Genomic DNA, 25,977 nt, shown 5'->3' on the forward strand with positions numbered 1-25,977 from the left:
GTGTTTCATAGAAGGGAAGGGATATAAAAGGAATAAATTACAACTTTCAAGAACTTAGCATCTGAGTTTTTCTTCTCCTTCCCAATCTATTATTCTTTGTGTGTTGTGTCTTTCCATGCTGCAAGTATAAAGATAGGAAACAGCTCTGGGAGGTGTTTTTTTTTTTTGTCTGAGTATGTAATATATGCTCTGATAAATAAATTTCAAAAATCAGTACATACACAGATGTCCACATAATTCATAAATAGTAAAAGGGCTCATTGTGAGCTAGACTCTTATTCTTCTCAGCCAGATTTATTGGGCAGTTAGAGATCTGACATAAGATACAAATAAAAATTCAAAACATTTAGTAATGGAAGATGGAGACATAAAACATAATATAAAAAGTCCATCAGTTGAAACATATGGGGCTCCTTTAGTTAGGGAATCATGCTTTGGACATGCATAGGTAGGCCTGATTATTTAAAGGAAGAGTTAAAAATTGTAACTCTTCAAGCTAAATTGAACTCACCACGAGCAAAGGCCAAAGCTCTGGAATAAAATGAGTCTATTTCCCTGGTCTCAAATCTTCCAAGCAGTGAACATGAAAAGGAGAGAGAATTATCCACAGGACCAGCCAATGGAATTTTGCTGCTTGAGAGGAAGGACAAAATAGTTTCTCCATCACATTCCATGTAGAGCGGTTGATCACACTTAACAGCTGAATCTTATTTCGACACTGGTACCGAGACAGCTTCTTCCACCACCACAAGGGCAATACATTACTTTAGGAAGATCCAAGCAAGCTGCATGGCAGATATAGTTCTGTCCTCCCAACATCTTGCTACTATTCCCATTCCCACCCCATTATCTGCTACCTGAAATCACTGTCTAATTCTGCCTAATAGAAGTTATCTTCCCTATTGAAGCAACAGGCTCATAAGTTGTTTATCTTAATCCCGTAGATCACTAACACTTAACAGTTTTGAGTCACATAGTATTAACATTTCATTGGGGTAAGATGTCTAAACATAAAATTCAAATGCAGGTTTTCCTGGAGATATGGATAGTTTAGATCTATTCTAATCTGGCTTTAGGCCCAATGTTATGTTCCAAACAGACTTGGCATATACTGCGATCTGGATTGGTTAGAAGGAACTCCATCATACACTGCTCATTTCCTTTTGCTTTCTGGGCTCTTTTGCTGGAAGTCTTTAAGTCTTTGCTGCTAGAAAATGAGCCAACCAATCTATTAAGATCATCTTTAGAGGCCAATCTGTGTATCCCAACACCAACAGAAATATACTTAGCTGGGTCATGGGAGACACCTTTTGGATGGATGGACCTAGCTCTAGAATTTCCTTCCTATCTCTTTTTTACAGCCTTCTGCAGGATGGCAAAATCTTTCTGTTTCTAGAAAGGCATTTTGCTTAATTATAATTGACCAGTACAGACAGTGTGCCCTTGATAAAGGAGTAACTTCAAAATGCATTGGGCCAACAATAAAACATGTTTTACTGGCATATGGAAATCCTCCCTTTTTGTTCTCTGCATATATTGTCTGACCTTATCCTGCTTGTTATGTGAAATATAAAAGTGACTTCTTTGTAGCCAAGCTAGATGTTGAAAACTGAATGAAATTCTGTGGCTTAGAAATAACAAATCTGTTATGAAGCCTGATCATTTTTGAAGGCTCCAACTTCCATAGCAATGTGTTCTCCAGATAGATGAACCATTGTGTACAGAACAGATCGGGCCCTATAAGAACACAGCCATCAGTCACCTCTGCTCAAAAGACTCTGTTGCCCAACCTTGCTGTGAATGTTCTCCATTCAGGTATCTTAAGACTGAAACTGGAAACATTCTCAGAACTACTGGGCATGTCTATCTTTCAACCAGGATGCTGTCTCTGAGAGACCTCAGAAACTACTGAATTGTGTATGACTAAATCTGAAACTCAATGTTTAGCGTTATGAAGGTGTTCGTAGCTCTCTTTACCTGTAATCCGCACTGGCTGGTACATTTTGCATGAAGTAGAGTGCTGCAGTCCTTGCCCTCCAGTGCCATTTCTTTGCTGGAAGAGTAAAGAGGACACAGTCTCCTATTTCTTCTTGGAGAAGATCCATGAGCTGCATATGTGAACCTCCATAAAAAGCTTCAATTAGCAGAATGCTCATCCTGTAATACGTTTTGCAAGTTGTTGGAGATTCTTAAAAATAAAATACATAAATTCAAATCAATATTAATAAAAAAAGCTTAGTTGATAATTAGTTCATTTTTAAAGATGTCATACAGGATCATGATAAAAGCAGAACTACACGACAAGAACTCAGACAGTGAGCACAGTTTAAAGGGATTCAATCTTTTGGTTTCATTAATAAGTTTAATTTTAAAAAGACTAATTAAAACTGCAAGCAAGGCAAAAGGAGAGTATCTATTAATCAAAGTCATATTTCATTAAAATTTAGGGTACAGTTAATAATTTGGTCATATATGCAATGTGCTTGAAAATGCCTAGGTTTTAACTTTGTCTCAATGTTTCCCGTTTATATATACGTAAGTGTGTATGTATCCACAGAGAAAGAGAGAGAGGGTGGTATCCACATAGAAAATACAGTTCATTTGGTTCTAAACATATTTTGCTCTCTGAAAGACATCACATAAAACTAATAAATGTTTAAAGTACAATGCATCAAAAATTTTAATATTCAGTCCAATAAAAGAAACTGCTTTAAAGGAAACATGACAAAGCAGCACAAGAAAACAAGGGTCTGTATTATCCATCTATCCCTAGATCATCTGCACATAAAGTCAGAGACAACCAAAAGTGTTTTTCCCTCAGCAGTTCATTACTGCACTACTATATATGGCTGGAAGTGAACAACCTTATACATTAAGAAAGCTGTTCACACTTCTAGCCAAAGGAAACTGGAAAACTAAGCTAGAAACAGATATTAACCAACTAAATATAACATTCCAAAATAACAAGAAAGAAGAGGAGGAGGAAAGAGGACAACATAAAGCCACTGCTTTATGGATCACGGCAATATGCTCTACATGGGGCTGCTCTTAAATATCACTCAAAAAACTTCAAGTGGTCCAGAATGCAGCTGCATGAGCAGTTATGGGCATACTGTGATGTGTCCATGTAGCACTTCTGCTATATAAACTGAAATGGTTATCAGTAGGTTTCAAGGTGCAATTCAAGGTGCTAGTTGTCATCTATAAAGCCCTTAATGACATAGGACCTTGTTACTTGTGAGACCAACCCATAGTGTCTACACATCTAGTAACAGAGTTGGCATGCCTTCATATCCACCTATTAAACAATAGCATCTGATGGGACCCAGGAAATGTGCCTTTTCTGCCACTGAAGCTGCCCTCTGGAACAGCATGCCCCCAGAAATCCAAACAGCCCAACCCTGCTCTCTTTTAGATGAGCCTTAAAGAGCTGGCTCTTTCCCTAAGTGTTGAGCTAAGGTATGGTATGGGCCCAAGTACAACAGGGGTTCTACATTCACAAACTATTCATAGGTCAGGATACAAAATCTGTAAAGACATGCAAAGGCTTAAGCAAGACCTCCCAGTTTTCCCCCTTTTGAAGGAGATCATACCAGTCCTATCGCCACATTCTGTGACCAACTATCTTTAGAATGCCCTCTCAGCTACAAATTAGAGTTTGCTACAGAGCCATTATTTAAGAAGTACAAGTTCAGGATCACCTAGGGCACTCAAGACCAGATGCCAGTTCTTAGAATCTTAGGCACGGCTAATCACAAACGTGGATAGTATTCCATTTCCCAATCCTATTGCCAATCCGCATCAGTTGTCAGGAGTAATATAAATCCAGATTAGTCTTGTATTTTTCTACACTGATTATTATTATATTTTTGAAAACCACACAGTTAAGCATTTAAGTAATACATATTTTATTAGCAATAAATGGCAGCAGGATTAAAAAAATACGTAAAAATCATGTCAGCCACTTGATTTCTAGTTTTTGCTATAATCACACAATATCATAAATTATTCTTGCTTTCTTATTTTATTTCCTTTGACCTAGCCAAGTTAAGGTAAATATACACCATGTAGTCCTTTGAGATCTGGAAAAGCCACTGATGATAAATGGCTTGAGAACATTTACCCTATCAGATGGAATGCAAAGCTCAATTAGGTATAAATCATTTCAGGTATGTTAGCCATTTCAAAGGAAACAACAAATACTAGAACAACACCGCCACTTTCTCATTACAGTACTTCTTCTCTCAAGGGTGTCTCTTTGGAACCAGTAATTCTCCATGATATACTAAATGGCTTGATTCCATTCTCAGGAGTGCATCACCATGTAGCTTGAAAAATTCACTGGTCTACATTACATCAGTTGTTTTTCCCCCTCAGGATACACGTTGCTAAGAACTCTGATGCCCAAACAGAGGCGAGCTCCTCAGCAAACGACAAACAAGGAACAGTATTTGGATCGGTGAAAGCAGTTCTCTTTTAAGTCCAGTTCCTCAAAAATGACACCTACTTCTGATTAGGAAACCTTCAGCCAGCATTACCATCTCTCCTACCCCATATTATTGAGAAGACAGGAAGTGTTTGTAAAGACCTACTACTGGCCAATATTTCAGGCAAAATCAAGTCTTCAATATTGTAGAGATAAAACTAAATAGAACTAAAATTCCCAGATGCAAAAACAAAAGTGCCCCTTTCCCCCCAAATAACCCCACAGCAAAATAGCTGATTCTGGTTTTAAGTAATTGTACATATAATCTTTTCACTGGTAGCAACCAGAATTCCTCATTTAAATTTTCTGGAACAAATTTGATCATTTAATTAAAAAAAAGCTTGAAGCTTTATAAAAGATTAAATTCTATCTATGTGATTCCAAATTTCTACATTTTGCTGAAATATATAAATGGCAGCTAATATTAATTAGCAAGTCATTTGATCATCTCCAACTTGCAAGAACTACGAAACTAATAAGAAGCTGGAAAATAACTCTTACATTTTAAGAGTTAAGAACAAAAAACCAGCGAACAAACAAAACACCCTCATTCGGTTTGCCAGGAGCTTATTAAAGAAGATGCCCTTGTTCTTTCATACTTTATTATTACATATTATTTTGTACTTTATTAAGGGTTGTTTCACAAATGTCAACCAAGTTTTTTTTTTTCAAATCAATAGGCTGTGGTGACAGAAAGGGCAATGAAAGGCACATATCAAATTTCAAACTTCTTCAGATAAAATATTTTAGCAATCACCCCAAACCCAGAGTATTAACATATATAATCAGTACAGAGGTTTTTAGTTATAGGGAACAGAGTATATAGTTTCTGCAATGGTTAAAAGCCTTCACATTAAAAACTTATTCTACCATGAAATCTACAAGTTGCTCAGCTCAATATCTTAAGTCCCTGACTAAAGAAAGTTTAAACACATAACATTTGGGTCAAATTACAACCTTTGTTGATCTAAACAAATATTGCCATACTGAGAAGGACAGGGGAGGGGCAGAAGCAAAGTTCTGTACCTATGAACGTATCAGAATGGGAACTTATGGTATTATTACAAAGTATGATCATATTTGTCTACTTTTATTCCTCCAGCCCCTTCTTTAACCAGTATATTTTAAACAAAAAGCTATTATTAAAAAACAAAATTAAAATGTGATAGGGAGGAGAGAGAGAACAAGTCATATAATAACTACTAAAATAATTGCATTTAACAATGCTTATATTCTGGAAAACTTAATAAAAATAAATGCGTCAACTGCCTCTTTAAAAAATTCTATGAAATACTATTTATAAAAGTATAACCACGATGGTTTTATACATAAAGATGAACATAATATGCACTTTGAGTAGTTGGATTAAAAGGGAGAAGGGAACCTCATTTTTTGAGGAAGTGATAAAATTCTCTTTATAGTTACACTACATGCAAATTGCTGCTAACACGCACTTTCATAGTGTTTCTAAACAGTTTCTGGTGCTCACAATACACAAAGTTAATTCATGATATTTCACACATACAAAAGTAAATGGTTAAACTTCAGTATATATGTGACTGAGCAAGCAAATATGTTTGATTTCATGATCTCATTACTTAGATTTTGAATGTCTCGGGTTTGAATAAAATAACAAAACAGGTTTCCTAAATATACCCATGAATAGGGAGAGCAGCAGGAAAAAGCCATAAAGTAGTAGTAGAAAAATATGTGTTCAAATTTTGGCCATCTCCAGTATAGACTGAGAAAAGCCCTTGTTTGAACCCCTAAGAAATTTTGCCATAGTAGTTTAGACTACTATTCCACAATCCCTTGCTACTGGATATGTTGACTGGAGATGAGTGGAAACCTAAAACATCTGAAGGACATCAGGTTGGTTGCCATTGGTGATACCATTGTCTTCAATTAGTAGGACGCAACTTGACAAGAGGAGTTGCAGCAGCAGGATCTCACCACAAAAATACATGGCAAAATATAAAGAATCAGTATCTCAAATGTTTTGAACTAAAGGATCTCATGTCTGAAAGAATACTAGCGTGGACAATGCTGGACAATATAAACCAAGGGTCTAACTCAATTATATTGCAGCTTCATTATACCTAATGAGTAAGCTTAATAAATAAATGTCAATGTGTATAGAATGTACAGTATATTTTTATAGTAATTATGGTTATCTTGATTGTACTTTTAGTGACTGATTGTAACTGTGAGCCAACTGCAATGGAATTTCATTTTATTATGCACTTGTTGTATAGTGTATAGTGGAATGACAATACAGAATTGTCTATTCGATTATTCTATTCTAATCCTCTAGCTATCTTAGGGGTGGCAGACCCTATGGGTTTGTAGAAAAGAAGCAAAACACATTCACTGTAAGTCATTAACATAATCAATCTCTGTCCCCCAATTCAGGCTTCCTTTAAACTCCTTTGGACTTTAATTCCAACACATTTGAAGGGCACCAGGTTGGGGACAGTTATTCTACATCAGTACTGCTCTCGCTCTCATACCTTGGACTCTTCCTTTAAATAAATAAAAACATAAGATGAAGGAAGTAATTTCACCCTTGTAGCTTAATCTAGAGTAGAAATTAGCCTTGGATCAAGGAACTCTCTATCTGTGCTTATGTCATTACAGAATATCCAAGTCAGACAAACTTTAGCAGGACTGAAATTCATCAGGTATTCAATGCAACCAGCATCTGAAGAACAGGTGGCCCATTTGTAAACAGTACTGAGGATAGCAGTAGTACTGCTGTATTAAACGTTCCTATGAACTCCTCTGAAAAGTAATGTCAGATAGCAAAGTACATACGTACATACATCCTGTAAAAGGCATTATTTACTGACAGTAAAATGTATTAACGTTCTCCTCTTTTTCCGACAGTATGAGGCAGGAACCGGATTATCCAGCTGGGCAGCCATCACTTTATTCAACTGACAACATAAATTCAATATTTGTCTCACCTTCTCTTCTGCATGGGTGCCTTCCCTTTCAACCTTGTTTCTCACTCATTTGAGATAGCAAAGTAACATTTTTTTCTATTTAACCGACTTATTGTACAGTGTGTATTGCTTGACATGCTTTCTAAAAAATACATGTTCTTAAATAATTTCCCTTTATTAGTTTTTTATTTTAACCCAAAATTCACATGCAAAGTATTGTTAAGGATGTGTTCCCCTCTTACTACATAGCCACTAGTCTGAAAGAGGAAACTGGAACCTCTGCAATTCAGGTTATAATGTTATTCTTGGGACACTTATGTGGAATCAGGTTACTAAAAGAGTACCTATTTGAATATGAGCCCACATAAGCTAAGTTTAATGTGTGCTTTGATTTAAAAGGTAAATCTTCAATTTCCTTCCAGCATAAAGGAATACAGGCAGTTGAGTAGGTAGCCATGACTGCATTTTATTCAAAACTATATTCTAGAAGCTGCCTTTAACATTCTAAAGAAGGTCACATAACAGAAGGGATAGTTAGGAGGCAAAGGAACATTGAATATGCTCACAACGTGCAGGTTTTCACTACAGAAAACACTAATTGTGTAAATACTATGGATTTTTATAAGATGAACATAATGCTGAACTCAACACATCCTCACACAGATTAAATATTTTGTATAATGATAAAGAAGCCATGTGATCTTTGAAAACACAAACGTATTCTATTGTTGAATGAAATTACTGAAAATTGAAATTTATGACATAAAAATCTCCCAGGGACAATTAATCCATAAAGTCTTACAGCACAAGCCTTTTGGAGTTTTACATATTTAAACAGTTACATGCTCGAAAATCTTTGAAATGAAAGGAACAATGGTATAAATCCTTAAAGGAAAGTTGTGAATTCGCATGCAGAATAGCTACATCTTAAACCTGTATATCTCAGCTTCTTTATTTTTTTTTAACTATGCATATACCAACAGCCTTTATAACTTCATGCTGTACATCAAACTATTTTTAAATTATAGGGTTGTCTTAGTCAAATATTTCTGTTGATACAGTGGGGCAAAAAAGTATTTAGTCAGCCACCAATTGTGCAAGTTCTCCCACTTAAAAAGATGAGAGAGGCCTGTAATTTTCATCAAAGATATACCTCAACTATGAGAGACAAAATGGGGGGAAAAATCCAGAAAATCACATTGTCTGATTTTTAAAGAATTTATTTGCAAATCATGGTGGAAAATAAGTATTTGCTCACCTACAAACAAGCAAGATGTCTGGCTCTCACAGACCTGTAACTACTTCAAGAGGCTCCTCTGTCCTCCACTTGTTACCTGTAGTAATGGCACCTGTTTGACCTTGTTATCAGTATAAAAGACACCTGTCCACAACCTTAAACAGTCACACTCGAAACTCCACTATGGCCAAGACCAAAGAGCTGTTGAAGGACACCAGAAACAAAATTGTAGACCTGCACCAGGCTGGGAAGACTGAATCTACAGCTTGGTGTGAAGAAATCAACTGTGGGAGCAATAATTAGAAAATGGAAGACATATAAGACCACTGATAATCTCCCCTGATCTGGGGCTCCACGCAAGATCTCACTCCGTGGGGTCAAAATGATCACAAGAATGGTGAGCAAAAATCCCAGAACCACATGGGGGGACCTAGTGAATGACCTGCAGAGAGCTGGGACCAAAGTAACAAAGGCTACCATCAGTAACACACTACGCCGCCAGGGACTCAAATCCTGCAGTGCCAGACGTGTCCCCCTGCTTAAGCCAGTACATGTCTGGGCCTGTCTGAAGTTTGCTAGAGAGCATTTGGATGATCCAGAAGAGGATTGGGAGAATGTCATATGGTCAGATGAAATCAAAGTAGAATGTTTTGGTCTAAATTCAACTTGTTGTGTTTGGAGGAGAGAGAATGCTGAGTTGCATCCAAAGAACACCATACCTACTGTGAAGCATGGGGGTGGAAACATCATGCTTTGGGGCTGTTTTTCTGCAAAGGGACCAGGACGACTGATCCGTGTAAAGGAAAGAATGAATGGGGCCATGTATTGTGAGATTTTGAGTGAACACCTCCTTCCATCAGCAAGGGCACTGAAGATGAAACGTGGCTGGGTCTTTCAGCATGACAATGATCCCAAACACACCGCCCGGGCAACGAAGGAGTGGCTTCGTAAGAAGCATTTCAAGGTCCTGGAGTGGCCTAGCCAGTCTCCAGACCTCAACCCCATGGAAAACCTTTGGAGGGAGTTGAAAGTCCATGTTGCCCAGCGACAGCCCCGAAACATCACTGATCTAGAGGAGATCTGCATGGAGGAATGGGCCAAAATACCAGCAACAGTGTGTGAAAACCTTGTGAAGACTTACAGAAAACATTTGACCTCTGTCATTGCCAACAAAGGATATATAACAAAGTATTGAGATGAACTTTTGATATTGACCAAATACTTGTTTTCCACCATGATTTGCAAATAAATTCTTTAAAAATCAGACAATGTGATTTTCTGGATTTTTTTCCCCATTTTGTCTCTCATAGTTGAGGTATACCTGATGAAAATTACAGGCCTCTCTCATCTTTTTAAGTGGGAGAACTTGCACAATTGGTGGCTGACTAAATACTTTTTTGCCCCACTGTATATACCCATGCATGTACATATGTTATCTACAACACTTGGACTGATTATGTGCTATCAAGTTAGTGCAACTCTTAACAACCACATAGATAACTTTCTCCAAGAAGATCTGTCCAATGGTACACTGGCTTTAAAAAATATTGTATAACTGGAAGTTTTAATTACATACTGTAATTGAAAATCCTCAATATAAATTCTTTATGAATTTCAATACTCCAGTTATAAATTGGAAACACCAGCAAGTTTTTTTTTTTTTTTTAAAGGTATACAGGTAGTCCTCAGGTTACAACAGCAATTGGGACTGGAATTTCCACTAAGTGATGCAGTCATAAACCATGACATCACATCACTGCATTGCTTAGCAATGGCAATCCCAGCAGTCCGTGTGGGTCGTTAAGCGAGGACCTCATGTGACTGTGATGCGGGAAGAGGTAGGAATCCCAGACAAGCAGGCTGTCAGGCAAGACTATGGGCAGGTGCATGGGTGGACACTATGGAGTGTGGGCACCGCTATGGAGCATGGGCGAGCGGGCAGGTATTGTGGGTGGGTGCTACAGAGTGCGGGCAGGTGAAAAAGCAGGTACGGGAGCAACTTGCAGAAGTGACTTCCAACTTTCTGCCAGTTTCCCCATTGACTTTGCTTGTGGGAAGCTGGCAGAAAAGTCAGAAACCACAATCACGTGACCACAAGGAGGCTGCAATGGCTGCAACTTCAAGGACCGGTTCTAAGTCTCCCTCACATAATACTGTTGTAACTTTGAACGGCCGCTGAACAAATAGTTGTAATCTGAGGACTACCTGTATCATTTAGTAGTGCAAACCGTCCTGGAGTTTGTAAACTGGGCCAGCAGGGATCACAAATATCTGCATTGGCCATACAGCCCAACGAAGAAACCAGGACAGACTCACAGATATGTAATAAACGCACAGATGGTTATTTCTGAGCTATTGTTTTCATAACCTCCGGGAAAAAAACATAAAATTGTTATAAGTAAAGAAAAGAAAATCCTAAAGACGCAGCAGAGATGAAAGAAGCCAAAATTTTCACACATGCACAAAAAAGTATCCGGCCTTGTTTGTTTGTTTTCATCAACACATGATAGAATGTGAAATGGCTAGATTATATTATCCCGTCAAGATTCACAAACTAGACAGCATATTCATTTTAGAATAGCATAGTTTTAAGTCATGCAGTTCTGTATTTGTAATGTCCAAAATTAATATATTAATAAATTCAGAAATATGATTTTTAAGCATAAAGTAAAACTTAAGTGGTTAAATCCAAAGTTTCCAAACCCACCTGCAACGCTGATGGGATAATACTCTGCATATCATTCAGGTCAAGCCTGCATCTCAAAGAATCTTGTTTTCGGGTCTTAATAGTATAAGATTATGAATTTGTATGAGCTCAGCAGCTGACATTAGATTTAACTGGATGAAACAGGTTTGATTAAAAATAGTGTTACATCTCCCATTACCACACCTATTAGTTCCCTAACCACATTGAGATATTTTAAACATGACAGGAGAAGATGTTATTAGTAACTACTTCCCTATTATAGAAACAAAATCAGCCTAGTAATAATAGCCTCATATTCATATTGGAACCAAACTGTGTTTTGCAATACCTCCAGTAGTTCTTAACATCTGCCCAATTAAGATATTGCTAATTACAGTTACAAAGAGGGCACGATCCAAGAATACTCAACTGTTTTAAATAAAGAATTTAATATACACATCAAATTATCTATACTAAAACCAATGAAGCTAAATTCTCAACTTAATCCTGTGCACAATTACCTCAAAGAAAGCCCTTCTTAATATAATTAATATTGACTTTTTTTTTTTTAGATTTTTATCTGGCTTTTTTTTTCATATACAACTCAAAGTGGCAAACATACCAATATTTCTTCCTCCTCCTATTTTCCCCACAACAACAACCCTGTGAGGTGAGCTGGACTGAGAGACAGTGATTGGCCCAAAGTCACCCAAACAGTTTTTCATGTCTAAGGGAGGACTAAAACTCAGAGTCTTGTAGTTTCTAGGCTAATACCTTAACTGCTACACCAAACTGGCTTTACTTCCAAGTAAATAGGCCTTATTAATTGAAAGTAACAGGTACAGAAGCTGTAGGTCCATGTTAATTCAAACTTATCTTAAAATACACAAATTCTACCTTTCATCTTCAGAATTCTCACAAAAAGTATGATAATTTATATTGGTTCTCTTTTTGAAATAAACTATTTCAAACAAAATAAAATAATTCCTGTCTTAACATTTGACTGTTCATACTAATAAATTTTGGAACATCACAATAACAATTTCTAAGAGCAAAGTAATGTTCCTCAACTGACTGGCATTATTAACAATCTATATTCATTTCCAATATCTGAAATGCCAATGTTATCTTTAAATTCACAAAATGGCTTTTTTTGGGCTACAGTAGGCTTGGTCTGCCTTAATAACCTGGGATTTAAAATTTTATTTATTTGGAATACATAGAAAAACACATTCTTTTTTTCTTTAAAAAAATGCAGTTTAGGTTGCTGAGGTTGGCAGAGATATGATAAACAGCTGTAGACCTATCAGAACTTGCCACAAAGCCTTCAGCATTCCAGAATATTACAAGCTCATTGACCATGACTTTATAGTCAATGCTAGTAGCTGTGAGTGCAGTGTGGACAACAGCTTGGCTTGTTTATGAATGTAATATTGGCAGTGTTTGTAGTTGTCCTATGCAGAAGCAACAGATTGAAGGCCAAAAAAACCTTAGAAAATGCTGCTAATTTATTAAAACCAGTTTGTTCATTTGGATATCTAGCAATATATTCTAGCAACAAATAAACAGTACCCATTGGGCAAAAACCCTTTTGCCCTAGTAACATGGCTGACCCCCATCTTCTAACATTTAATAATCTCTCTAGATGCCTATTCACATTTAAAAAAGAAAAAAGCCGCAAGTATTTCACCAATCCTAACAGGCAATTCTTAGGACTAAAATGCCTCTAGTTAGCAATCTGCAAAGTAGATCAATAGTTCCTGCCTGTTTTGACCTCTAGCTACTGAAAGCTTACCACTACTACTTTCTGACAATGTTCTATTAAGAATTAACCTTGACTGGAACTCAGTACTATACTGAGGAACTTACTCCAACTTCTGTCTTTCTGGCAGAAAAAGTATTACCAGGCCAACAGGAGAGATAGAGAATGCTGTTCACTGTGAAAATAATTCCAGAATGTGCCTCTAGCAGTACTTTTCATACACTGCAGTGCACGTCCCTGATCTACCTAATTCCATGGTATGGTAAATTAGACCCCACTCCACCCCGAAACCACCATTTGCCCATGTTTGCTACTTCAGGAATCTAAAAAAAAAAAATAATCATTTCTGACACTATATCCAAGTTCATTCCAGGGCTTATGGTTCTACTAAAAATAATTCCATCTGAGTCTAAACCCCTTATATACAGTTACATTAAACAGAACAACCCTGGCATGTTATGCATTAGTAACACGTTATTAATATGAAAAAATGAACTGTGCAATTCTTATCCATCAATAGCAAAGGCTGTGCAAACACAAACAAAATCTAAATTTTGTGAGGATAAAAATATTTGTGCAAAGTTATAAAATGACCTTGAAATAAACATTGAGAAATGTTTACCACAGTAAGTTTCACAAAAAACTGATTTTCATTATTTATATATTTACTCTATGCATGTATATACCACTGTTCAGTGTAAAACATTCTAAGAGAATCTTACAATAATTAAATGGCAACATATTCAAGCACAGTAGCATGACAAAGTACATTCAATTTATGAACAACTCTTTTACTGTATATTCTTAATACCATTCCATTTTTACAAATGATGTAAACAAAGCTTAAATATATTGATAAGCTATATGTAAAAATGGTAATAACAGAACTGGTCAATCATGACCTTGAGAAGCAACCTGACAGGTAAAAGAAGCATGCCAAAAATGCTTTGGCAGTTGAATCTGCCAATAAAGCCACTTCCCATGCTGAAGAGCTCAGATTCTGTTCCATCACTCACTGCTTCCTGGTTGGAAAAAAAGGGGGGCAATAACCCCTGGATGAAAACAATGGTAATCATTTCAATTTGCCTCTCCCCAACCTGATTTGATATATTTCCACAGATATGACTATGTTAAATCTAGGAATACAGCATGGGAAATTTAACATTTTTTTTAATATATTAACTTACTATTTAGGTAAAAATTTATAAATAATTTTTAACATATCAATCTGTAAATACAATTTCTTGGACGGTCTACTTACAGTCACTAAAAAGACCATTTCATAGTGTGCAAGAGCCAAGAGACGCACAAAGCCCCATGTGCTAAAACATTCTCCATGTCCTGTGCATTAGCACATCCTAGATGTGTGCTGCTGGACTGATCTATGCAGAGCCTATCATGCATCTTTGGTTATTTACAAACATTGCTGACATGTTGCTGACCTTTATAATATTTACCAGCTGCCTTGTGTCATCTCATAATGACCACTGGCACTGGTATATCTACAACCATTCTAAAATACAACCTAACAGTACAGTACTTTCAAAGTAGGGTAAGATCAGGCAGAATATCCAAAGGGATTTAGGGAATTAAAGGGATTTAATTCAAGGGATTTAGTTACTATTAACCATGGGATTTTTAAAAAAAATCTACCTGGAATTTATCTAAAACTAAAATACCTTAGTCCAAGATCCATAGTGTGATCTTTTGATTTAGAAGCAATAAACCAAAGGCACATGCTAATACACATGGGAGTGTCATTCAAGGTTACACATAAATAATTTCAGTTGATTAATACAAGATTACTTTTCAGTCTGCATAATGTGCATATAATAAAAATAATAAATTAGATCCATATTTAGAAGCAGGCAATGGAGTAACTGGATATGGATTTTCTTTTCCCCCTTCTCCACACCACTGTACATCTGTTCGCCAAAGGAATCTCCATCTGATTTTAGAGGATCCCTTTCCCCCGTCAACTCTGGATACCACACCTTGCCCTATTCCCAGTGTGCATTGTTATGTGGAGAAGCAGGTGAGAAAGTCCTGCTATTCCATTTGTATGTATTTAAATCTGGGTCCATCCAAGATAAGGTAGGAAATACTATCTCCTTTTAAAAAATGATGTACCACAACAGGAACAATATTTGCAAAACAGCAGGAAGAATGCTGTTTTAAGATAACAGTGATTCTTGGAGTACCCTCAAGACTAATCCACTGATGACTGCATAAAGAATTTGGTTAGTTTTTAAGTTGTGATAAAACGTTTTAATATTGTTGCTGCAAAAAAATTAGTAAAAGTTTTCAAAAATTCTTCAGAGGTGGTATCTGCAACCACTGGTTTTTCTATTAAAGTCTGCTGTCTGATTAATGATACAAATCTAAACATTTTAATTAATTAACCAAATAATATAGAACTAATTGTCAAAATTGCTGTCTTATAGCTAGATAGGTATAAAGTACAAGCAAACCACAGTTGAATTTTAGGCAAATATTTTGCCCATATTCATTGCTAAGATCAGAGATTTAGTGGTAAATTAATGAGAATTTTAGAAAATATGGAAAATACTTGTATAGCTAATCAGCTCTTTGAAAACAGATAAATTATCTGTTTAAACTAAGCTAAGCTAAGCTAAGCTAAACTAAACTGTTTTAGTTTAAACTAACCTAAACAGATAACCAAGGAACTACCAAGGAGAAAACCGTATCCCCACCAACACTGGCAGGGCAAGCTACTGTATATAGGCAGAGAGCAAACCCTTCTAGCACAGAAAATGTCATCTAGTCGGGTAACAAAACATCAGCAAGAAAACAACCAACTCAGAGAACCCCAAGGACTCCACAGAAAACTATATACTGAGTAGTCTGTTTAAACTTGAACTTTATTCTCACTGCAGAATAAAAAGCAAACAGCAAAGGTAAATGTTCAAACTGGTATTTATACAGTACATGCTTATGAAGTTCATGTCAAAACATGAGTACAAAAAAGAATCCTGACCTCCCACAAAAAGTGGTGGGAAGTTTGAGGGGCTTTTGGAGACAATGTGTTCAATACTAGTATAGCAAGTTCTTATTATGGAGATAAGCCAGATAAGGGAAGGCTTTTCACTTTTCCTAGTTGTTCATACTGAATCAGCTGTGCTGATCCTTACAGCAGAAGATAATTCCCAAAAGTATGTTTTGTAGGACTGAAGAACCGGATAATCTGCTCCTACAGTTCTAGACTGTCCTTTGAAGCGTTAGCAACATTTGTTTTGGGAGGGTGGGAGGGAGGGAGGGAAGGAAGGCAGGCAGGCGGGCAGGCATTCTACCCCTCTCTCTCAAGGTGAGACAAGGCTCTCCTTTTCTCAATATACATTTCATAATGCATATTGCAGCCATCCTGAAGATGCCAAAAGAAAAAGCAGAGAAAAAAGAAAAAGAAAAAAAAAGAGGGTGAATAATTTGGTCCAGCAAGAAGAGGGACAGAACTTACATGAGAATGCCTGCATTATTAGGTTTGTGATTGTAATGTGTTGCCCCGATTGAACAAGCACGTATTAGTTTTAGAAACAATTGGTTTATATATATATATATATAAGGATTCTGGAGGAAACAGATTATCTGGATCCCTTCCAGTCAGATTTCAGGCCCGATATGGAACGGAAACAGCATTGGTCGCACTTATGGATGACCTCTGGCGGGAGCGAGATGGTGGAAATGCGACCATCCTTGCTCTTCTGGATCTCTGAGTGGCTTTCGATACCGTCGACCACAGTATCCTGTTGGGACGGCTCAGGGAATTGGGCACGGGTGGCACGGTCTTGTGCTGGTTCACCTCCTTTCTCCAGGGCCGATCCCAATCGGTGGTGATAGGGAGTGAGAGGTCCCATCCGCACGCCCTCCTTTATGGGTGCCGCAGGGCTCGGTTCTCTCTCCACTCCTTTTCAACATCTACATGAAACCGCTGGGTGAGATCATCCGTCATCATGGGATGAGGTATCATCAGTATGCTGATGATACGCAGATATACATCTCCATCCATGGTGAAGTAAGTGATGCCGTGGCCACCCTTTCACAGTGCCCGGAGGGTGTAAGGGTCTGGATGGGGAACAACAGGCTTCGGCTGAACCCTGGTAAGATGGAATGGCTGCGGGTTAATGGCTTCTCTGTATCCCGGATTTTGTCATCTTTGGTGCTGGATGGGGTGGCACTGCCCCAGACAGACCCAGTGCGTAATCTGGGGTCCTCCTAGACTCAAAGCTTCTGCTTGAAGAGCAGGTGGCAGCCGTGGCAAGGAGGGCCATTGCACAACTTCGGGTTGTGCATCAGTTACGCCCTTTCCTGGATCGGGATGCCCTTCGAACAGTCACTCATGCCCTTGTTATCTCCCAGATAGACTACTGCAATGCGCTCTACATGGGGCTACCCTTGAAGAGTATCCGGAAGCTACAGCTGGTCTAGAATGCAGCCGCGCGGGCTATTGATGGAGCCCCAAGGAGGGCCCATGTAACGCCTCTGCTCTGCAAGCTGCACTGGGTGCCATTTTGCTTCCAGGTCCAATTCAAGGTGTTGGTTATCATGTTTAAAGCCCTACATGGCATGGGACCAGGTTACCTAAGGGACTGCCTCTCCCCTATGACTTCAACCCGTCCCTCCCGCTCACACAGAGAGGGCATGCTTTGGACCCCCTCAGTGAAAGAACTTCAATTAGCGGGGTCCAGAAGGCAGGCCTTCTCTGCGGTAGCCCCCGCTCTTTGGAACATTCTGCCCCCAGAGGTGCGATTGGCCCCTTCACTCCTGGCCTTCCGTAAGGCTTTGAAGATCTGGTTCTATCACTTGGCCTGCGGTGGGGAGGGAATACCTCAAGCATGGCGATGGCTAGCCCCATAGAGGCCTTCTGTCTTCAGCCTCAGATTTTTCATCTTCTTGGACTCTCCTTCCCTTTGTTAGTAATGTTTTTAATTGATGTTTTATGTACTTATATATATTTATGTTTTAATGTTTGTTGTGAGTCACCCAGAGTTCCCCCACTGGGAGGAGATGGGCAGTTGAAAAATTTAATTAATTAATTAAGTGTATATCTCAGACATAACCATTTGATATATCTTTGAAAGACTTTAAGTTGTTGACTTAATATTCCAAAGCACTTCATCCTAGCATTAGTACTTTGGCAGTATGAAAAACTGACATGCAAGGTTTAGGTACTGAAAAATGTCTTGTTTTATGGTTACCCAAGAGGGAATTCTTATTATTGTTAAGGTTATAGAAAAACATTGATCCACTGTTGCACTTTAAACATAAAATGGCATCTTCTGAATGAAATGCTCCATATCTTGCTATTCCTGGATAGGAAAAATGTGCAAGAGATTAAAAAAAATGCCCACACAGATTTTAACTAACTAATTGGCTATGAACCATTTCATTTTGGAATGAACAATGAATTGGAAACTCTTCATCTATTTTAGTGTGTTTTACCCTTCATTGTTTTATAATAGTTTATCTGCTTTTGCACAAGGACATGAAGGAATATTGCATCTATTATAAAAAAAATTCACATTATCCCTTTGAGATAGGGAACTGTTAAATACTTCTTCATGAACAAAATTAAGAGTAATTAATAACTTTTAAAATCTAAAAGCTGCCAAGCAGCCATCATCCTTAACTTTCTCCATCACATTAACGTATTTCCAAATACTGGGCTCTTCTGGGAAAAATGTGTGTTGCTTGGTTGAAGGCAAATTATGAAGGGAAATTATAAATATTATTAAAAGCTAAATTACAGACCAATAAGTCACATGTCTTGAATGTATAAACAATTTCCAACCAATATAGCATTGCTATTTCTTTGCATGTATGCCAAGTAATGTTGGTATTATCCTGGACATCTCTAAAAAGTAATACCATCTTCAGAAACAGTACTTAACTTACTGTACTTACTTTTGCTTACAAAAGTACTTAACTACATTCCTATGTATATTTATCTGGGCATATGTTCCATTGAACACTGAGTCATAAATAGTATTCTATCATTAGAATTCCTTCATGAACTATGTTTATGAAGTGTCAGTCACCTTCAGGCACATTTTTATTAATACTCACTCTAAGCTAAACCCTTCTATATTCTATATTCTTTTTTTTTCCCACTGATTACAATTCATCTGTAACTTCTTATTACTCTCAATGCCTATCAAAATATTAGGAAAAGTGTTAATTTCAGACACTAATGATTGTTCCAAACACTAAACTAGACAGTAAACTATGCAAACACTACACTAGGCATTATGATGGAGAACAAACGATATTCTTTTCTTATGCAAGACAATTTCAACCTATGCAATGGTGCAGGGTGACCATTTCCCCACAAGAAAGGCACCCTCTCCAAACCAGGCTCTACACAGAGTAGGAAGCTATTCTTCCACTCCTACTTAAAACAGATTTTCATTATCTTTTCAGATAAAATGAAAGGGTCCTAAGACATCTAGAGCCACTTCCTTTTCTCATTTCCTTTTCACAATTCTTCACACTATTTCTGCCCAAATCAAAACGCAAACTATCTGAATATACCACATAAATACAAGCCCTGCCATAATGTTGTGATCCAGGTCCGCAAAAAAACCTTACTTAACTGCCATTTATTTATTTGATTGATTGATTGATTGATTGATTTGTATGCCACCTCTCTCCCCCAGCAGCATGCAAATTTAATAAATAAATAAATAAATAATTTAGTAAAATTTAAAATAAATAATTTATTTGTCCCTCTGAATTCTCCTACAGCTTGGCATTGTTGTACTCCATCCTAGCATAAAGTCATAATAATCCTTCCAAATTTCAACTGTTTTACAGACATTTTCAATTATCTTCCTCCACAATCTTGTAGTGATTTCCACTTAACTGGAAAAACCCCATAACATTCTATCCCATTTATGTTTAAAAACAGCCATCACAATATTTTTCTACCACTCATTCCCCACTTTCTTGGATTCAAGGATTTCATTATAAAGTTCTTTAGGTAACTTCATTCCTTCTTAGTCTTAAAATCTGAATATACTTTAACTGATTTGCATTTCTTGGGGCCAGGTCCACAGCTGAGTCTCTGCAAGAGTGCCACAGTGTGATGGGCTTCTTTTTGAACTGGAGGTGTATTTTGCTTTGCAAGGATGACAATTGACACAGACAGTGAAGCTCTTTACAACGGGTATTTACAACAGGTATATACAACACAATCCCAGTGTTCACATAGTCAGGTTTCCTTCTAAGTCTCCCTCCCAGAGACTGTCCCCTCTAGCATTCCTCTTCCTCCCTCTTTCACTCCACCTCCCTCCCCCATTTCTGGGCTTACCAAGAGAGAGTGAAAAGAAAGAAATGGGCTGGATTTACTGTAGTGTACTCTCTATGGCTTGACTTTCTCCTGGATCTGCTCAGGTCAACGCCTTACTGCTTCTCCATTGGAGAAGGACCTCTCTCAGAGTCTTCTGTCCAGCCTTTCCCCAGAGACCAGGACTTCACCAACGACCAATGATCCTCTCCTTTCCATCTTGGTTCTTGTGTGAAGATGTTGAATGCAGCCAGCCAGATCCCTCCTTCCCATTTTGGGTGAAGAGGTCCTCTTTCTGGGTCTTCACTTTCCTTCTTCCAGGAAAGCCACCCGTGAACCTTTCTTCTCCCTCCCTGACCAGGAACCACAACTGCTCTGCACATTCACTTAACTTCACTTTTCTCTCCAGCCATTCCATTTTACACAGTCTTTTTCTCTCCTCTCCTTCTCTTTCTCTCCAATTTGGGGTCAGACTGGTAACACATCCCCCAGCAACTGAGAAGGTGGGTCCCCCCCCTGCCCAGGACTCTAGTCTCTGATACCTATATATCAGGCTGGACCAATGGGACTGCTCTCTCTATATCTTCCCATAACAGCCCTGGCTAGCAGCCAGGTCAGCTCATCAGCCCTTGTGACAGCACAGCTGCTGTTCAAGGCCAGAATTGAGCTTCTTCTCCCCTTTTCTCATTCCATATGTTGACCCATACCAGCACAACTGCAATCATGCCAGGCCACTAAAAATCCCTATACCACAAAGAGCAAATGTTTCTTCAACTGGAAGAGGGGATTACAGCATGTTGCAGCACAGTGCCCCCAATTTAGGAAAGGGTAGATCAGACAACAATTAACTTATACCCCGAACCTTTATGATTTTCCATGTCTCCTCAGTCACTGTTCTGGAGAGTCTCCCAACCTTTCAGAGCAGAATTGCAAGGTCAAAAGAGTTACAAGGATTAGGCATGTGATTGGATCAAGTCTCTACAATTCAGTTTTGGACTGATTTTGATGTAACCTTCAAAAGTTATATAGGTTCTTTTATAGTGCCCAATATACAGAGAATATACAGAAGAGCTGTATGCCAGCAGCAAAGAGGCCCAGCCTCCTCAGGATGATGAGGAAAGGGAAGCAGAAATAGAACCAACCATCCTTCAGGAAGAAGTCATGTGGGAAATGAGCCAACTGTCAAACAACAAGGCCCCATGTGCTGATACCATTCCCGCAGAATTGCTATGGCCTGTACCGCCCATAACTATCACAGCCTTGTGCCAGAAAGTTTGGGAAACAAACACATGGCTGCAGGATTGGAAACGATCAGTGTTCATTCCATTGCCAAAAAAGGGCGACTCCAAAGACTGTTCCAATTACCGCACAACTGCCCTCATCCTTCATGCTAGCAAGATTCTCCTTAAGATCATACAACAATGTCTGGCACCAACCATCGAAAAGGAATTACCAGATGTTCAAGCTGGCTTCAAAAGGGGTCGTGGCACTCATGAACATATTGCAAATCTACGCTGGTTCATGGAAAAATCTCAAGAATATCAAAAGAACATCTACATCTGCTTTATTGACTACAAGAAAGCCTTTGATTGTGTCAGTCCTGTGGAGAACCCTAGAAGACCTGGGGGTGTCAACACATCTGGTCAAGTTGGTGTAGTCGCTGTACTCAAATCAGGAAGCCACTGTGTGAACACCATATGGAGACACTGTTTGGTTCAAGACAGAGAAAGGAGCATGGCAAGGTTGCATTCTTTCACCTTTCTTATTCAACCTCTATGCCGAAGTGATAATGAGGAAGCTGGAACTTGAAGAATCAACAATCTGAGTAAAGATTGGAGGAAGGAACATCAACAATCTTCAATATGCTGATGACACAGAAACCTAAGAAGGCCTGAAACATCTTATCAGAAGGATTGAAGAAAGCAAGAAATCTGGCCTCTTCTTGAACATCAGAAAGACTAAGCTCATGACCACTGCAAGGAATGGAAATGTCAAAATAGCAATTGGTGGTGAAGAGATCGAATGAGTGCAAGAATTCACTTTCCTAGATTGATAAAAGCAGTGAATACACTCCAGAAATAAAGTGTCGAATCGCACTAGGTCACACAGCAATGAAGATCATGAATTGAATATGGAAAAAGCAAGGACATCAGCCTGGCAACTAAATGCAGATTAGTCTGCACAATCATCTTTCCCATAGCTACCTATGGTTGCAAAAGTTGGACTGTGAAAAAACTAGACTGGAGGTAAATCGACTCGTTCAAGCTGTGGTGTTGGAGAAGGCTCCTGCACATTCCTTGAACAGCAAAGGTGACAAACAAGCAAATTCTAGAGTGTATAAAACCAGACATAGTGCTGGAAGGCAAAATTACAAAATTCCGCCTTACTTATTTTGGCCAGGTCATGCGATCAAACACCCTGGAAAAGGCAGTTATGCTTGGAATGCTCAGCAGTAAAAGGAAATGAGGCCGCCAAAAAACAGTGGCTAGGCACCATCAAAGCCTACACCAACCAGAGCATAAAACAACTGAAAGAAGCCATACCAGAAAATGTGGAACTAGTTCATAGAATCACCAAGAATCGGACATGATTGCACAGATAACATCATCATCATCATAGTGCCCAATATATTTCACAGTAATTCTTCCAATAATCAAGCATGGTAAATAGCATAATAATATTGTACAAGAAAAAGAAAAAAAAAAGAGACAAAGAAATTATAATTTGCAGCAACTTCATCACTGATCAGTGTCTCTAATGGAGAAATTCCTTTTCATTCTTCCTTTATTCTTCCCACCAACTCTTTATCTGTCTGCCTCTCAGGCTCTGAGTCACTAAATCAATTTCTTTCAGTGTATCATACTCTTAAAAATAAACATGATCAGGTCTTTATTGTTGAACTGATGTGTCTTGGTTTCTACTTACCTTTTAAAATAGCACCAATGGGCCAAGGTTCAATAACAGAATACATGCTGTGAATCTGCTATTATCTGCTACAAGACATGGTTTTGGCAGTGGGCCTGGGGACCCCAGGATGGTACAAAGACAAACAAATGGTGAATTTGAATTTGTTTTGGTGTTTGTTGCCACAAGGGGGTTGCAAGGGTGATTTGGTTTTTGGTATTTGGGTTTTAATTCTGTAAGCCACCCAGAGTCACTGTGTGTAAGTTGGGCAGCCATATAAATTTGTTTAATAAATAAATAATGAATCTGCTATGGCCCACATTCAGTCACTAGCAACTCTAGCTAAAAAGTGCAGACAGATTTTAGAAAGAATTCAGCCTGAGCTGCTGCAGAACGGTTGCCTGTCAAGGACAGACCATTTTGGACTAGATGGGTTAGTGGTCTGACAAAGCATAAGGCAGTATTATATTTTCTTACACATTCATTGTATTTGCTCGGACAGCGACTTCTACTATAGTCATTGAAATGGACCTACAGACCATTTACAAGAAAATTTAAAGCAGATTTGAGTGAATTCGCAACATTACTATGAGTATTCTAAAACATAAAAATGTCACCATAATGTTTCAAATGCACTCTGTCTTGCACAATTTAATTTTAATATAATCAAGATAGACTTTTAACATTTGCTGAGAAACCTCTACCAGCAAGGCTGCCAAACTCAGGAAACAAGAACCCCTTGGGTTTCTGGAAAGATCCTTATTGCCAGTAGGGTAATGTAATAGAACCTGTCAAAGCAATTCTCCAGTTCAACTTATACCTAGTGTAATTAAGGTGGAGTTGCTCTGAGACTCAGGCTTCCCCCTCCCCCGGGCTAACGTGTCTCTTTTGCAACAGCCCAAGTTTCTCCCCCGCTTTCCCAGGGTCTATTAGACATCCCATCACAACCTTTCACATAAATAGATTCATACAGAGATGCCCACAGATTCTAGATTCTCTGTCCCTATAAACTCCTAGCACACTTTTTACATAAATAAAATTTTAAAACCGTTTTTATACTGCCCACTCAGAAAACTCTGGTTAGTGAGCAATAACACAGCATAAAAACATCCCATAAAACCATTTTACCATCTTTAAAAGTAAGATTTGGATTTCTTCCATGGGTATCTGTTTGATTTGCACTGACTTCAATCACTGTTAATCTATAGACTATGAATATGTTCTTTTAACATAGACATGTTAACATGGAAGGGACCACAAGGAGTTTCTAAATCCAAATCTCTGCAATATGCATGAAAACCAATTAAACCACCCTTGAGAGGTGTTTTCCAGCCTCTTCCAAAACCTCCAGAGATAGAGAACCCACACTCTCTGAAGACAGATTATACAGATCTTACAGTCAGGAAGCTTTTCCTTATATCAAAATGAAATCTAGGCAGCTGCAACTGATACCTGTTATTTCTAGTCCTAGTTTTCCATAGTTTTCACAATGGATAATAGTTTTTGACATACTCCCAATGGCACATCTGTATCGATATATTCTGGCCACATGTACATTCCTTATTGCTGACACATGGTGTGGTAAAACAACAAACTGTACACCTCTGATAAGCTCACACGTTTGAAAGAAGCAGGCAAATTGTGTTTCTCTTGTTTCTCACTTTTCATACTTAACAGGTGCTCTTTTTCTTCTGAAACATAGGTTACTCTATTTGTATGAAAAAAAAAAACTGATGATGTGTTCCTCTGCTTAACATGAAAAACAGTCTGCAGCTGTCATATGTTTCTCAATCTCTAATATCCACAGTAGCAATTAATATTTTTTAAAAAAAAACACAGGTTAAAATAACAGGAAAACAGGGAGAAAATTGCAACTCTCACTCTTCATAAGCTTATTTTCAACTATGAGATTTCCAGTGACATTTTATATCAATGGCGTCACAATAAATGAGGATAGTTTTGCACGTGTCTTAAAAATTACTGCAATTTTATACGTTCAACACCTGGTATTTAGATTTTTATAGTGCTTCATGGAAATGAGTAAGTTGTGGTAGCAATTTAGAAACAAAAATAAGTATCATGGAATAAAACCTTCCATGCAACAGTTCAGAAGCAGCTCCAGATCTGTTGATTGATTTGGGAAGGTAACAGACTTATTTCAGGTTCCATATCTCTGTCTCAAACCAGAGCAGAACTGATTTCCCCTGTGCAACATGGCAATTTTGTGGTTTACTGCAGATGCTACTGAAAGCAACCATGTCTAACCTGGTCCCAAATAAGTCTGGAATTGAATTTCTGAAATCTAGTCATGTTTGACAATGCTAGCGAAGAATTCTAGAGTAAATGTCCCAAAGTACCTACAGGGCACCAAATGGGAAAAGACTGTATTAAAGTAAGCATATTTTTGCTAATTTATAATGCTGCTTGCTCTACATTGTATTTAGATTTTAGCTGCTTGTTCAGGGCTCTATTCCTGTGGCTTTGGTTCCCCCTCCCCCCCCACCTGTTAATGAAGAGGCATGATCCATGAAGGTTATTTTTTCTTTTCAAAAGGTTGCAATTGTGTCATTTGACAAATCAGGAAATGCCAATTACAACAGTGCAATGAATGATTTACATTTGTTCCAGCTGTGATCATGTGATCAGTTCTTCATTTT

General features: G+C 38.1%; 1 protein-coding gene across 3 annotated transcripts in view; it reads right to left on the bottom strand.

The window, feature by feature from the left end:
* Positions 1-25,977, bottom strand: part of QTMAN (queuosine-tRNA mannosyltransferase) — a 268,381-nt gene that overhangs the window by 192,277 nt on the left and 50,127 nt on the right. For all 3 annotated transcript variants that reach the window (XR_015797231.1, XR_015797230.1, XM_025174913.2), the window contains exon 2: positions 1,978-2,188. Coding sequence is in view for 1 of the 3 variants with exons in the window: in XM_025174913.2 (XP_025030681.1) it covers positions 1,978-2,188 (211 nt within the window). In the remaining 2 variants the exon portion in view is untranslated. The remainder of the gene's footprint in view (positions 1-1,977; positions 2,189-25,977) is intronic.

Source organism: Python bivittatus, unplaced genomic scaffold, assembly GCF_059951505.1.
Source record: "Python bivittatus isolate LINGU-HERP-01145 unplaced genomic scaffold, Pbiv_v1 ctg000480_np1212, whole genome shotgun sequence".
In the NCBI taxonomy this organism is placed as follows: domain Eukaryota; kingdom Metazoa; phylum Chordata; class Lepidosauria; order Squamata; family Pythonidae; genus Python; species Python bivittatus.